The following is a 16189-nucleotide window of genomic DNA, read 5'->3' on the forward strand; positions in this document are numbered from 1 at the left end:
TATATTGTAAATGTTGCAGACATCAACATTCACTGGTCTACTGTTGTATTTTCAGATGTTCATGAAATGTGCCTGGTGTCAGCATTCCCATTCAATTGTCGATAATCTAATTAAAGAACATTAACAAAATGTGTCTGGGATTGTTCCTACATGATTATCAGTAATATGAATTTCTGATAATCCCTGTACTATATGTATTTGATAATGAGCTTTATAGTTGCACTCTTATTGTATATATGATATTTACATTGTACCCCTGATTAAAAGTATATAAGCTCAAATGTTGGATAATAAACTTTTATGGTTATATCAGTGTTTTTCTTCCTCTCTTTCTTCAGAGATACACAGTCAGTTCTGGTGTAAATGTTCCCCCGCCCCCCAACATAGACACACGGGGAAATCTGGGAAATACATGTGAAAAATATCAGTATATGAAAAGGAAGTCATATGGATTTTGCAAAAAGAGATCAGTAAACATCAGGGCTGGCCCAAAGACATTTTGCTGCCTAAGGCAGATTAGCAAATCCCCCCACCCCCTCCATTCAAGGTGCATAGTATCCAAGTCTGGGCAAGTTATTTTGACACCTGAGGCAGAAAGACCCACAAGTGGATCTCCCCTTCCCTGGTAGTAAAAATACAACAATAATAAATTAAATAACTAACAGTTTGCTGCCTTTGCATGGCACCCCAAGTCAGCTGCCTGAGGCAGCTGCCTCACACTGCCTAGTGGTAGGGCCAGGCCTAATCAGCAGGAAACTGGATTGCTGCCCACACATGTTCTGAAATCTTTCCTGCAGAATTCACATAGATTTTGGACTCTGGTGTCTTGTTTTCAAGAATATTTTTCCCTGTGTTGTTGTTCAGTCGTTAAGTCGTGTCTGACTCTTCGTGACCCCATGGACCATAGCACGCCAGGCCTTCCTGTCCTCCGCTCTCTCCCGGAGTGTGCTCAAGTTCATATTCATTGCATCGGTGATGCTATCTAGCCATCTCATCCTCTGCCGTCCCCTTCTTCTTTTGCCTTCAATCTTTCCCAGCATCAGTGACTTTTCCAGTGACTTTTCTCTTTGCATTTGGTGGCCAAAATATTTGAGCTTCAGCTTCAGTATCTGCCCTTCCAATGAGCAGTCAGGGTTGATTTCCTTTAGGATGGACTGATTTGACCTCCTTGCAGTCCAGGGGACTTGTAAGAGTCTTCTCCAGCACCACAGTTCGAAAGCATAAATTCTTCGGCGCTCAGCCTTCCTTATAGTCCCTCCAAATGTTCTGTCGAAACCAGAATGTTTTGTTCTGAGCTGTTCCTACAGTCACCAACTACCTCTACATACTTAGAATCAGGGGAATAAAAGAATAACACAGTCAAGGAAATCCACACTGAGGAATGAGAGGCACTTCACACATTTTAGGTGGACACCAAACATCATAAGTATGTATACATAAAAATATCAGATATTATAGTGACAAAAGATATGTTTGCAAAAACATGCATCAGACAAGTACACTGATCAAGAAGCTGAGGCTCCCTGTCAAATCAAGGTATACGTGGTGTTGAATTGAGATTTGCTGACATCTAATGTGTAAAATAGCCCTGAGACCAATGGTTACAAATGACAGGAATAGAAAAGCAGTAGAGAATGTTTTCAATTGGCAGAGAAACCCTACACTCCATGGCTTTTTCTTTTTCACAGGAAACAACATTCCAGCATTAGATTTAAGCCTGTGGAAGGAAGTAAAATAGAAATAGGTAAAGATGATTTTAACTTCCGGTTCCAGCGGGAAGACAGGAGTGAATATCCTGTCATCACCAAGGTCAGCATGATGTTCAGTCCTAGGAATGACACTCAAAAATATGACAGCTTCTCCAGCTCTTCCAGAACTGCAAATGAACCCCTGAAGCAACAGTAAGTATTGTTCACACAACAACTCCTCCATAGGCTTTAAAGTGTAAGGGGTTTTTAAAAAATAAGAAATGGGCACAACATAATTTTGTTCTTTTACAGTTGTGTCTTTTAAAAGCCCAAAATGCCTTGATAGGTCTGAGTTAACAACAGACTCCTAAAGCCTGGGAGTTTGGCATTATAGTACCTTGGGCAAGCGGAGCCATTTGAGAGATTTACGGTATAATCTGACCAGTGCCAGCTCCAAGTTTATGAGGGCCCTTGGGTAGGACACCCTCTATGGGCCCCTCCCTCTGGCCTTTTCACCAGTATTGACACCACTTGCCTGCTTGATACGCTGAGAGTCAGGGAGCAGTGGCACCTACTCCTCTTTCTCATCACCACCATTGTTTAGACCAGAGCGAGAGGCAGGTGAACAAGCAGATTGCAGTGATGAAGTGGAGGAGCAACTCCAGGGGGCTTTTGCCAGGGCCCCCCTGCTGGGGTGTGGGCCGGCAGCAGGAGTTGACCATGCCTGCCCTTGCCACCAGCACTGACTCCTATGCACATCTACTCAGAAGTAAGTTCACATGAGTTCAATGGAACTTTCTCCCAGGTAAGTGTGTATAATTATGGGACCTTATAGTGCAATCTTATAAATGTTTACTCAGAAGCAAGTCCTGTTGAGTTCAATGGGAATTACTCCCACAGAAGTGTGTATAAGATTGTAGCCTAAAATGTTTTTTGCATTCTAAAGAAACCAAGGTGCCAAATACATGCATTTTATGAAGCATGAAATAATCAGATACAACTAAGATGCTACATATACAACATCACACTGTGTGAGGCATTTGGGGTAACCAATCTACATGAAGTAATCTTGTTTATATACTCTTGGGTGGCAAACCTCTCCCAAAGGCTGTCTGTTCATTGTTCACTCATCTGGGCTATATGCTCAAGAACACATAACACTGATTAGCTATCACTTAATGTACTTTCACTGGTTTTACCCCCCACATGTGCAATCAGAATGTAAATTACATTGCAATCCGCGCTGCTTAACTGGGGAAGCAGGGGCTGTAATCTGATCTAGTTGCTGACCTGATTTGAAAAATAAAAGTTAAAAATGTGGATTTTGCATTCCAATATATTCCCCCACCCAACTCCCATGCCTGTATTTCTCTGAAAGGTGAAGAATAGTTGTCCACAGGCTCCAGCTTGGACTGCCTGCTTCTGTGTAGAACAAGGATCCTGTGGTTGCCATACATATGTACAAGAACAGGGGCTGGCAGATGGAGTTTCTCCCATAATAGTCCTGCATTGGGGGGGAAAGGACTCACTAAGGGCGCAATCCTATGTATGTCTAGACAGAAAAAAAGTCCTACAACTCCCAGCATGCCCCAGCTACCCAGGCTGGCTGAGGCATGCTTGGAGTTACAGTACTATTTTTTGTCTAAACATGCATAGGATTGTGCCCTAAGTGGCTTTAGGCAAGGCTCTGTCTTTCAAGCTCAGTTCCAGCACACACACACACACACACACACACTCCTCCATAACATGAAGACAGAAATACTGGCCTAACAGATTTACTGAATGTAGGATTTACTGAAGTAATATATGTGAACTGTACATATGGATTGAGCACTAAGTGCTATACAATTATTTGTTTAAATATTTGTTTAAATTAAATATTATATTATTTAAATTTTAAATATTAACTATTATTTCCATTAGGATTCTGAAATGGTTTCCTTCCATACCAATATTAAAATGTGCAGGAATCCTATTCTGCATTTAATTTGGCAAATCTAGTTCTGGCTGGCCCAGATTAGTCCGAGGCCATGGAAATCAGTTCCCACCCTTCTGAAAAAGACATTTGAAATAATGTAGCCTGATCTTCTGCATATTCTAACACTTTAAATTTGGATTTTGGCTTTGGAAACGCACCTGTTATATGAGTCACTGGATTTCATTTTGGTGGCTGTATACGAAAATACTGTTATTAGAACTGCTGTATTCTATCCTGAGATGGAATTGAGTTGCCATATTCCATCTATTCCTTCCAAGAGCTCTAAAAAAGGTGATGTTCATAAGGTGAGGTTTTACTGTCACCGAAGTGGGAGAAGCTTCTGTCCTCCTCGGAGTTCTTATAGGAACAGAAGTCCTACCCTAGAGGAAGTATACCCACATTACTTTGGTTTAGAGCAGCCATCCCCAGCTTGGTGCCCCCATAATCTGCAATCAGCAAGCTTGCTGGGGAAGATGGGAGTTATAATCCAACACATCTGGAGAGCACCAGGTTGGGGGTAGGCTGATTTAGGGTGCAATCCTATGCATGTTGAGGCAGAGAAAAGTCCTACAACTCCCAACATTCCCCAGCCAGACATGCATAGGATTGTGTCCTTAGAGTGTTACCACTGGATGTCATGACTTCACTATCATGTGTTCACTTGGGCATATCTGTTGACATTTTCTGTATCACCCTTCTGATGCTGTCATGATAGTAAGGAAGTAATATTGCCATGAAAGTATTGGAATGATGTGAACAGTTCTTACAAAGAGCTCACAGGCTCAGAACTCAAGAGGAGTCTTGTACTTTCAAGACAGAGCTGGAAACAGGCAGCCCTTCAGATGTTGTTGGGTTGCAATTCCCATGAGCCCTAGCATGCATAGTGGGGGATGATGGGACTTGCAGCCCAACATATTCCCAATAAAGAGATGCATTATAAGGCAAAATGTCACAAGGTGGGGCTCTTCCTATCAGTGTTTGTTTCTTCTATGCAACTTAAGATACTAAGGATCCCCACACATGCACACACACCGACAGGTTTGGACCTGAGCACGCGTGTGTGTGTGAATCTGTGGCTTCCCATGGCCCAGGGGGATGAAATAATAACGTACACATGCAGTACAGAAGAGGCTCAGTTCACTCTGCCATGCTGCACTGCTCTGCCCCGCTCTCCCTGTGCCCTTACCTTGATGAGATTAGCAACAGAGCAGGAAGGTCCTCACAGGTGCGGGAAGAAATTTGGGGCAGGGTGGGGGGAAGAAACAAAGACTGCTCTTGCCTATGGGTGTCCTCCATGGATGCCCCTTTGCATAATAATATCTGGATCCCGATTGGTTTGGGGAAGCACATCAGGCCTATATTTGGGAACCAGGGAGAGCTGTACTCCTGGACACACTGTCTCCCCCTGCAGTAATGCCTGAAGTGACTATCTGAGCAGATGCTCAGAAGAGATAAGAAAGGGAGGCAGAGCAGAGGCATGCACACAGCTCTCCTGGAAAGAGAGCATGCACTTGCAGGTTTTTTGCCCAGCAGCAGTTAACCTAGCCAGGAATGAAACAGATAGAGAGCAAGTGAAAGACTGAAGCACCTGCACTGATTATCTGTAACTAATCTGGACGCACATTTGGATGATGGTAACACTATAGCAGGTTAGGCAGTGCCCATTAATGACCTGGCCTCAAGCCCATGTCATTGCCATCCCTGGAGGAATCCTGTTTATGGGTTGAACAACTCTGCGTTAACCCAAGAACAAAATGTGGGTAGTTTCCAGGTTTGCACATCATGAAACTACCCATGAGTGGGACGTTCCTGGGCTGTTAATCAAAAGTAGAAATGATGAATGTGTGGGAGGCGGCATGCTCTTCTCTTCGCTTGTCCTTGGCAATTCTTGGATTAAACAATCCAGGAATTGCAGCGTGATATGCTTTAGCAGGAACTTGTCTGCAAAACCTGTTTCCCCCTTCTTGTTACCTCTGGGCTGAAGTAGGAAAGAGTCTTATTATTTCTGAAGGATTTTAAAGGGAGTGGGGAGGAGGGGGCTGTAATGTCTTCCATCCCTTTATTTGCCTTTACCTAGCAGGCAAAGTTGCATATTTTAGCAGTTTAATTCCCCACCCCCACCCCATGGCAACCAAAGGATTTCAAACACAAAACCATTCAATTTGCTGCTTTTGAGATCAAGTGAAAGGAATGGGAGACAGATGGAGACAGGTAAAACAACCTCCGGATCTTAGAGGAGCCAAGATATTGCAGGAATCCCTGCTTGCTGGAGCCAAAAAAGCTGACCCCTGTGTTGCAAGGAGGAGGGAGGAGGAGAGATTGGAGGCTGTTGAACAGAGCTCTGCATAGCAGACATTCAGTAGTTATTCCAACATATTGAGAGTCAAGATGGATTCTAGGAGGACAAGAGAAACTGGCTTGATGCAAAACAGAAAAAAAGGTCATGCAGAAGGTACATGCCAGTTGGGAGGGGACATTAGACTGCAGGTGAACAACCATAAGAATCGTGGGGGGGATGCATTCATGTTGAAGTGAATTACAGAAACTGTTTTTTATTCAGCTTTCTCCCTAAGCTGGGGTAGGAAACCTTTTTTCCATCAAGAACCACATTGCCTTGGGGGTAATCTATCAAGGGCAACATGCCAGTGGTGGGTCCAGCAAGAGCCAAAGGTGGGCTGGGCAACATCTTCTCTCTCTCTCTCTCTGCCACCCCTTCTCTCTCTGTCTTATATCCCCTTCTCTCTTTCCACCCAGTGGCTGCTGGGGAAGGAACAGATCACTCTTTCCAGAGGTCTAAATGATCCCTTGCAGAAGGCCACATGAAGGGGCAGATGTTTTTCACCCTTGCTCTAATCCATGAGGTGGGGAGAAGGCTTTTTCAGTCATGGCACCCCATCTATGGAATGCCTTTCCCAGGTAACCTTGTCTGATGCCAACTTTGATGTAATTCCAGTGTGAGGCAAAGACCTTTTTATCTGCCAAATATTCTAGCATGTAGTATTGATTTTGACTCTGGCTTTATCTATTCTGTTGAATTTCCATGACATTGTTTCAACGCTGCTTCTACTATTTTACCTTTTATTGTTTTTATATGTTTATTGCTTCCATCATAAGCTATTCTGAGAGTTTTTATGGAAGGGCAGCATAGAAAAGGTGCAATCCTATATATATCTAGACAGAAAAAGCCCTACAACTCCCAGCATTCTCCAGCCAGCATGGTTGACTGGAGAATGCTGGAAGCTGTAGAACTTTTTTTGGTCTGAACTTGCATAGGATTGCATCCTAAATAAATAATATCTATCAACACCACAGTCCTGGGAGGTAGGCCACTACTACTCCCATTTTCAAATGGGGAATCTGAGACTGAACAAGGGTGGTGCAATAGTCAGTGGGTACAGTATTGAATACGTATGAGGGAGCATTTGGGTTCAAGTAAAGTTGGTGGCTTTGAGCAAGTCTCTAGCCTACCTCACAGGTTTGTTGTGAAAATAAAATGGAAACTTCCAATTTAAGGCATCCTGAGTTCCTTGGAGAATAGGTGGGATCAAAATATGATTTAATAAATATGAGTTTCCAAAAGCAAACAAGTCAGTCGCGTGTCCCCTTCCACAGGTCTCCCATATCCACTGGGAGATATATGGACATATCCATATCCACTTTCAGATAAGTCCCAGACCCAAGCTACAAGTTCCTGGAGGGCGCAATCCTATCAGAACAGGCAGCCCCCTCTGAACTCAAAGGTGACCACCTATCCAATGCAGGGCAGGAGAAGCAGGGAGGGGATCGTTCCCGCACTTCAGCTGCCCTGCATTCGCGGCTAGACAGCTGATTTCAGCTGTCCAGCAGCGGGAAGTCGGAGTGGGGGGGGCCGACGCTGGACTTCCGCCCTCCCACTCTGGCATGCCCCCATGAATGCCCCGTTTTTGCCGCTCCGCGCTCCTCTTCTGAGTGCGGAGTGCGAGGCCGTTCGACGATGCCTATGAGGCAGCGTGGGAATGGGTGGAGGTTGGCTCCCAGGGAACCAACCTTGGAGCACAGGCTCCGAGGTTGGTTCCCGGGAACTGACGTATCTTATGGCTGTCTAGCCACTGACTAGTTGCGCCATAGGATTGCGCCCTTAAAGCTGTAACTAGCAGCCATGTCTTTTTTCTTCTTCTTTCTTTAGAGTAAGTGCAAGGGACCCAATCCAGATTGAGACTCTAGCATACTGGAGCCTGAAACCTATGCTCTCCACCGCAGTCTGAATATGGATCAGGGGTCTTGTGCCTGCTATTTGTGTTGTCAGCAAGTGGTTTTTTTTAAAAAATCACATTTTGGCAATACAAATTGCAGCCCCCTCCCCTTTGGGTAGGGAGCATGTAAAAGTAATGTATAGTTTGGACCCTTGATATTAAGGGCTCTTTGTGAAGCAGCAGCCACATGGAAGCTATTTCCTGCGGTTGTCAAAAATAGTGTATATAGACTGAACCTTAGAGTCAGTGCTATAAAAAAGAGGCGTGTGCAAAGAGAGACAGGCAGGTAGATAAGGATTTTGACTGACTGGTATTTATTAGTGGAGGCTGGTAGTTTCTACGTCAGTAGGGCAGTGAATCTGCTCTGGGTTTCAGTCAGAACTGGTCAGAACTCTAAAGGAGCTATCCAGAGTGCTGAACCCTATCCCCAAAATGGACTCAGCACCTTGGACATCTCCTCTAGAGTTCTGGCCGAAACCCAGAGTGGATGCACTGCCCCACTGACATAGGAGCCACCAGCCTCCACTGGTATTTGTGTGTGTTTTAGTCCCACTAGATGCTAATGGCAAATCTGAACTCAGAACCTCCAGATATGCAAGGAAGATTGATTACAGTACGGATACAGCAGGTGGGATAGCAGAATGTTGTTTGCGGGCCCCAGAAAAAAAAAATTCTCACATCTTTCAGTCACCATTGACCAATCTTGGAAAATGACAATTCACTGGCTGGAGGCAGCCAGTAGTGTAGGAGTCAGGACTTTCTTCCCGTGGTGTATACATACCACTTTTGTCTTATCACCTCTGGTCAAACAGGTTTTGCAGACTTTTGAAAGAATTCAGAAATATTTACAAGAGTCAAAAGTGGGCTTACAAACCATGAGTAGCAATCCTTCTTTCACACTGCTTTGAATTATCGGGGGGGGGGGGACTATTGTCTGTCTCCAGCCTCTCATATGATTAGCTTCCCTGTTATCTGTGCCAAAGAGGTCCTCCTTGAGGTTGCACTATATAAACCCGGGCACTTGACTTCTTTTGCAGGGAATCCACCATGCTGCAGCAGAACCAAAAGCTGCTGGAAAACCCACGTGCCCTGCTCCTGTTGCTGCATCAGAGGGATCTGGAAATCAAGGGGCTGAAAAGTGCTGCCCAGAAGGATCCATCTGACCGGCTTGCCTGTATTTTGCGGGAGCTTGTGAAGTCAAAGCAGAAAGCACCACTAAGGAGGTGAGTGACAGAAAGCTGGGCAAAACTGGAGTATACTCCAAAACACATACAGGTGTGAAAAACTGAGCCTTGCATAATTACACATGACAAAGGAGGAGGGCTCAAGCCATCAAATTACGCCCAGGGCGACCAGGTTGCCTTGCCCGGAGGTGCAGAGACTATCCAGTGATAGGTGAAGTGGGTTGTGTGGATGTGCCCATAGGAAGTAACATTCCAACATCTCTCACAGAGGTGAGATTGAAAATGTCATTCACAGATTAACAAGGTGGAAAGCTAGAGATAACCATTCCTAGCTGGGATTTCCAACGTTTGTGCCTGTGCAGTTCCAACTCACACCAGCATCCCCTAGTGGTGACAATTCGGGAACAGCTGGCATGTGGCTTTTTCCTCTGTGGTCTGGGTTCTCATGTTATCCAAACAGCATGGGAAGTAGAGCTGTGCTGCAGTGGGCCTACATGGTTTTAATTTTTGTGAACCTCCCAGAGAGCTTCAGCTATTGGGAGGTACAGAAATGAAATAAATGAAATAAATAATAAAATAAATTATGGCAAGCATAATGTGAGAAGAAGTTGTGAGCTGGCCGAGTTCTTGGGTTATGCCATTTCAGGCTGCCAGCATGGGGTTCTACCACATTAGGAAAGAAACATGTGTGTAAAAGAACTAGCCGAAGGAAAGGTTCAGGTAGTTCTCTCTCCAATGTGCTAGTTTTCTACAGGCAGGGAGCTTTTACCATGGGGTGACTTGAAAAAAGACGTCTCCTCCCTGGGGTTGGAAGCTCAGTCTGCCACCTCAGTCTACCACCTCATGCTGCATAAGGTGTAGAATGGCTCTAAATTAGTCAAAATTATGTGTCCTCAGAGAGCGCTTCTCACATGAAAACTCTGCTTGCAGTATAACTTGCTGCATGAAGAGCTAAGATGTCTTGCTGAATGTCTGCTCTGTTTCTGTCCATGTCACTGGTTTGTAAGTTGTCTCTTGCAGGAATTCCTTCCTTATTTCCAGCCAGGGGGTTACTAGGCCTGGCTCCATAGGGCTCTGGCTCCTAATCTATTTACCAGGGCCCCAGGTCTGTTCCTCGCATCCCTGAGTGTCCATTGATGCTAACAAAAGTCTCCCCCCCGCAGTTTAATTGCCATGCAGGAACAATGTTCAAGGGAGATTGCAGATGAGAAGGAAGGGTTAACCCTCCTCTTCGCACATGCTGCAATACCCACCCACCCCAAATTCCCCGTACATGGCAGTTAAGCTTAGGAAAAATATCCCTACCATTGCTGCTAATTTTTATTGTTTATTTATTTATTTGATTTATTAGCCGCCCATCTGGCCAGCTACCTGGCCACTCTAGGCGGCATACAATACTAATAACAAATTTACATAATGGAAGTATGTATGTATGTATGTATGTATGTATTTTATAACATTTCTATACATCTCTGTTCCTAAGCTTAATTGCACAGTTGTGTGTGTGAAGGGGTTCATGGTAAAACTTATTAGCCACTCTTTTTTCTGCATTTGTTCACACCTTTTCACAGCCATTGCCAGTACACTGACTGGGTCTGCGTGATCACAGAGAGAAAATAAGCCACTGTGGTTTCCCTGCATGTGCTGGTTGCAAGCCACCTAATTAGCATTATCCTCACTGGGCATGTGTTGTCATGACGTCTGAACCTGGTGAGGGTGGCTGGCTGGGGTGGTTTACAAATCACTCTGAAAACCCATGGCTCATTCTAGGGTAGCAGGGTGGTTTGTATACCATCCCAGCCAGTCACCTTCTCCAGGTTCAGATGTCATGATACCCATGGCTGGTGAGGGTAATTATGCTAATTGGGTGGCTTGTGACCATGGCTTATTTTCCCTCTGTGATCGTGCGAACCCGACCATTGAAACTGAAGAACTACTGATTCAGCTTTATCTGGGTGCAAATGAATTAAATAATTTGTTTTATTTGGTACACTTTGGATGGGAAATTAATTGGCTGTGAAATTTAAAGAAATCCTAGTAATAGTTTCTAAATTTGCATATATAGATCGAAATTAGCATGAAAACATTTTATGCAGATTTGTGCCTTATGGTCCTAGACCTCAGATCTTTTAGGTGCCTAGTAATGCTCTCTTTCCAGCAGCATCTCTTAAGTTTAGAGCATAGAAAGGACTGTTTCACTTCACAGTTAGTCCCATGAATCTCTGGGCAAACAATGCTGGTCTCCCTTTCTCACAAGGAAACAAAAACACGCCACCCATTCAAATGTTGTGATCCATAACATGAGTAAACTGCATGTGGCTGAAGGCAGCCACCATGCCTTTTATAAGAATAGCCTTCCCTTTATTCTAGGATTCCAGGATATATATTGTGCTATGTAGCTGTGGCCACATTCCCCTTTGAACTGCTAAATGTGAAGTAATTCTCCTGAAGTCCAGGGCGGGGCAGGAATGGATAGTATAGAATCACTATTATCTGAAATCCTTCATTATTCAAACACTTGTTTATTATATAGTTGTTGTTTTAGGATTTGTACCGTCCTTTTCCTTCACCAAAAGGCATTACCAACACTTTCTTTTTGCCAGCCTCTACTCCTGTGACTTTAACCATGCTTGGCCTGCAGACATTAGTAGGTGATAATGCTTATTTCTGTGTAATAGCTGAGGGAAGAATTGTATTTTGACATAATATATTTTGAGTGCTGTCTGGGAAAATGTAACACCTCCACAACAGAAGTTGTTGACATCTGATTTCCTGTGAGGGACAACTTCTGATTTCCACACAGTAAATGTGTAACACCTACGCATCTGTTACCCACTAAACTGATTCTGGAAGGGCTGTTATATAGTTTCATGGCTTGGCTTCCCAATACCATCAGTCTTGCTGGTTGTTTGTTCCTCTGCTTGGTTTTCCAAACTGGAGTTAAAGCTTGAGTTTAAGCTGTGCAGTTTAGAACTGAGCCAGGCAAGAGCTCATCCTGCCTTAGAGCAATGTTGTCCTTGAAAAGGCATGCTGCTGTCCCACAAGGCACAACATCAATCCTGGAGAGAGGTGATGTCAAGAGCAGGCAAGCCACAACCAGTGCAAGGAGCAATCACAGTGAGAGTGGCAGTGTTCTCAGGAGAGAGAATGTGTGCAGTGCTCATCAGTACCAGATCACCAAAAGCAGAGGCAGATTCTCTCACATCTCATCTTTATGGGTAATATGTATAGTGCAAACCACTTAGTGCCTAGCATTCCTAACTATACACAGCACTGATCTCAGAAACAGCCTAAGACACTTAGCTGCCTGGGGCAAAGGACAAGATAGCACCCCCACCCCCTAGTTCCATATACAAAAGGCAATGGGACTAGCAGTTCAGTCTTCCTTCGATACTGGCAATTGGCAGCATCCTCCATCGTAACTGAAAGCAACAGAGTAGCTCATGGGGAGCAGCTATCTACTCCAACACTTTCCTGCTGCTTCCCAGCATCTGCTACCTGAGGCAACTGCCTCACTCTGCCTAATGGTAGGACCGGCCCTGCTTGATCTCAACCAGGGGTGCATAACCCATGGCTCAAGGCCTGAACTATTGTCCCCATGTATGCCCCAGTCCCTTGCCACTGGAGTCTCTCCCCCAGCAATCCTGATACAGATTGCTCTTTCTTCACTGGTAGCAGCAGTGAGGAAAGAACGATCTCTATCAGGGTCACTAGGAGAGAGGGAGAGACTAGGCTCTCCATTCCCTCTCCCAGTAATCCTCACACACCTTGCTCTTGTGAGTATATTCTGCAGCTGCATGTGAATATGTGTGCACATGTGTGTGTGCGTGCAACTGTACAGCCTTGAACCAGCATCACATGTGGCCCTTGGGGCCAAAAAGTTTGTGCACCCTGTATCTAGACCCAGCTGACTGTATATGGCAGCCCTCCCTGACCTGGTACCCTTCCAGATGTTTTAGACTACAACTTCCAGCATTCCTGAACATTAGCCATGCTGGCTGGGGCTGATGGAGTTGAAGTCTGAAACATCTGGAAGGCACTAGGCTGGGAAAGGCTTGTGTATGATGCATTACCGCCTACAGCTGCTGTTGCACAATAGTAGCTGGCTATGGATGACCTTTAGCCCTATAGTTCCTTACCACTGTGTGCATATAACAATATAAGAAACCAGTTGACTGCAATGTCTCTGTATTTCCTGTTGTCAACGATAACAGCCTGCTTTCCGCCATAAGGTCAGGTCAGGCTGTCACGGCAGAGGTAACCACCTGGAATTGTTTGTAATCTAGAGGCTCCTCGGCCCTTTGCCCAAGGCCAGGTGCAGCCCCTGCTAACTACACAGTGCCAACAGCTGGAGGTGGTAGGGAGTTCCAGCCTCTTGGAGGCCAGGGCGGTCCACCCAGGGGCTGAGCCAGTGGTTGGCTGAAGGAAAATCTGCCCTGGGTTGCTAAGGCTGGGCTTTAAAAGTGGGCTGAGGTTGAGGCATGGGGTCTCCCTTCATCCTGGTGGTCCTGGACCTGCAGGTGGCTGGTTGCTATCCAGGGAGATCCATACTTAGGTATGCAAGGACAGGCCAGGTAGATTTATTATTTTGCTTGGGTGTGCATTCATGAAGCTTTCTCTGTTTATAGTTAAATGATTTAGCTTTGTACCCTCTGTGTAACTTGCTACTTCCATTCTTCCCTTTCCCTCTACGCCTTTATGTTGATCTTAATAAACCTTTATCCAACCTTTAGTCGGTGTGATCTCTCTGCATAACCTCAGTGCTAATTTCAGTGCCTCTTGGCTTAAGAGGGTGGCTACTGGGTATTTTGGGGGACTGAAAGGTCAGGTTTGGCCAGTCCTGTTTTGGGGAAGGGGATCGAGTCCTGGGCAGTCCTCCCTCGCAGGGAGGTTGGGGCCAGTCCTGGTGGTGGGGATCCTCCTTCCCTTCCCCTTGACACCTGTTCTCCTGTATATGGAATTGAACATTCACATCTTTTCTAGAGGCACCCACGACGCACAAGCTCCCAGTGGCAGGATTCCATGTCTCCCAGAGTGGCAGCACTTGGTGAGATGTGAATGTTCTATTTCCAGTGAGTTGGAGGTGCTGTAAAATTGAAAACACAAGGCGGGTACTTGTGTTTTGCATGCCCCCCCACCCTGGATCGATGCGACGTCCGAAATTGCTCTGAGTGTAGGGTGATTCAGGAAAAAGTTTAGTTACTGAGGGATTTGGACTTCAGTTCCCATCAGGAATGCTGGGTATTGCAATCCAAAACAACGAACAGGCACCAGGTTGGGGAAGGCTGATATAGCTTATTGGTTTGATGTTGTGTCTGTTTCTGGGGAGGTGAAACAGACACAAGTGTCCCAGTGAGCTTCATGACACAGTAGAGACTAGAACCAAGGTCTCCTGAGTCTCAGGCCAGTACTCTAACCACTGCACTACACTGGTTCTCTGTGGCAATGGGGTTTGTTGTTAGCTGTTGTTATTAGGTTGGATCCAGAGATTTATTCCACGAGTAGGAGCATGTCCGAGTGGAGTTCTGCTCAGAATGCTTCCAGTGGTGGAAAGAGACTGGGAGGCAATTTTCTCTGACTTGCCCTTTCCTCTGCAGCCTCCAGCACCACCTCCCCACCATTCCAGAGGGTCTCCCAAAGCTCTGAAGCAGATTTTCAGGGAACATGCAGGACTGCAGGGGATCAGCAGAGATAACCTCTTCCCCGGCTCAAGCTCAAAAACCAAGAGCCTCCTGCTGATGGAAGGAGCCCTTCCATCTAGAGGAGGCTTGTGCTGACTCAAACCCATTGTTAGGACAAAGTCAACATGTTTTTCAATAGTGCAAAACAAAGGTTCCTCCTTGTGCTATTTAATCCTGACTGCCATGGAGAACGGCACTGCCCTCACTCTTCCATCCTCCCAAATTCAAACGGCCTCCAATACTCTGCTTTTTTAATGCAAGCTCTTGTATTTTATTTATTTAAGGACAGTCACATGTATGATCCTTGAGAATCCAATGAAAAAATCCACTTCTATAGAGAGTTCAGTTGCAAGTGAAAATACTGTCAGGGCAACCTTGCCCAGCCAGGTCCCTTCCTCTACAGCAGCTTTTCCCAACCTGCTGCCCTCCAGATGTGCTGGACTACAGCTCCCATCACTCCCAGCCAGCATGGCCATTGGCCCTGTGGGGATGATGGCAGTTGTACTCCAACACATCTGGACGGCAACAGGGCAGGGAAGGACAGGTTAGGGTTTCCGGAAGAGTATCTCCATTACCAAGTATAGATCAAAAAGTATAAAAACTACCAATTTTGATGTAAGCCAATTTGTATGATAGTTCATTTGTTCTAGGTTTTTTATTTTCTACAAACACAGTTAAGAAGTGAATGGAGTCTGTTATCTGTGTTTGTTTGCAGAAGCTCAAATGAAAATGCCCTTCAAAAAGAAGTAGATCAACTGAATGCTGAACTGACAGCTGTCAAGAAAGACCACGAACAGGTGAACGACTAACAGATGCAGATAATTCTCCAGGGCTATTCAACTTTGGCAGGCCCTAGTGTCACAAACACATGGATGTGCTAACTTACAAAACAAAGCAAACAAACTGGGATCCTGAAAAGCTGTCCAGACCACAGGCAAATCTTGCTGAAACCATACTTCATTTTACTAGAGTTCGATTTTATCCAAATGGGGTCATATTATTCTGGGATGAGAAAAGCCATTTCTCATATTTACAATCCTGGAAGCCAGGCTTAAATGCCAAGTTGTATTCAGAAGAAATGTACACGAGCCCTGTTGGATCAGACTGCAGGCCCATCTAGTTCAGCACTCTGCTTCCTACAGTAGCCAGCCAGATGCCTCCAGGAAGCCCACACACAGGGTGTGGAGACAGGAGCCATCTCCATGGCTCCCCAGTGACTGGGAATCACTGGCAATACTGCCTCTGATCCTGGAGGGCTCATAAAGCCATTGGGGCTAATTGTCCTGATTCGCAATGCCTTTTAACTGGCGTTATAAGTCACCATCACTTGTTCTTATCTCTGTCGCCAAGAGGAGGCAATGGCCCAAACGAGATGTTGGGAGACAAGCCCAGGACTGCCTGAGCCACCTTTGTGCTGGAATAAGGC

General features: G+C 45.3%; 1 protein-coding gene across 1 annotated transcript in view; it reads left to right on the forward strand.

Moving 5' to 3' along the window:
- Window positions 1-1483: 1483 nt before the first annotated feature.
- Window positions 1484-16189, forward strand: part of LMNTD2 (lamin tail domain containing 2) — a 71218-nt gene continuing 56512 nt past the window's right edge. Inside the window, exons 1-4 of the mRNA XM_084851997.1 lie at window positions 1484-1536; window positions 1689-1901; window positions 8936-9121; window positions 15479-15560. Coding sequence (XP_084708123.1) covers window positions 1484-1536; window positions 1689-1901; window positions 8936-9121; window positions 15479-15560 — 534 coding nt within the window. The remainder of the gene's footprint in view (window positions 1537-1688; window positions 1902-8935; window positions 9122-15478; window positions 15561-16189) is intronic.

Source organism: Heloderma suspectum, chromosome 1 (genome assembly GCF_057233095.1).
Source record: "Heloderma suspectum isolate Gila_16-S chromosome 1, 16-S_ref, whole genome shotgun sequence".
Classification (NCBI taxonomy): domain Eukaryota; kingdom Metazoa; phylum Chordata; class Lepidosauria; order Squamata; family Helodermatidae; genus Heloderma; species Heloderma suspectum.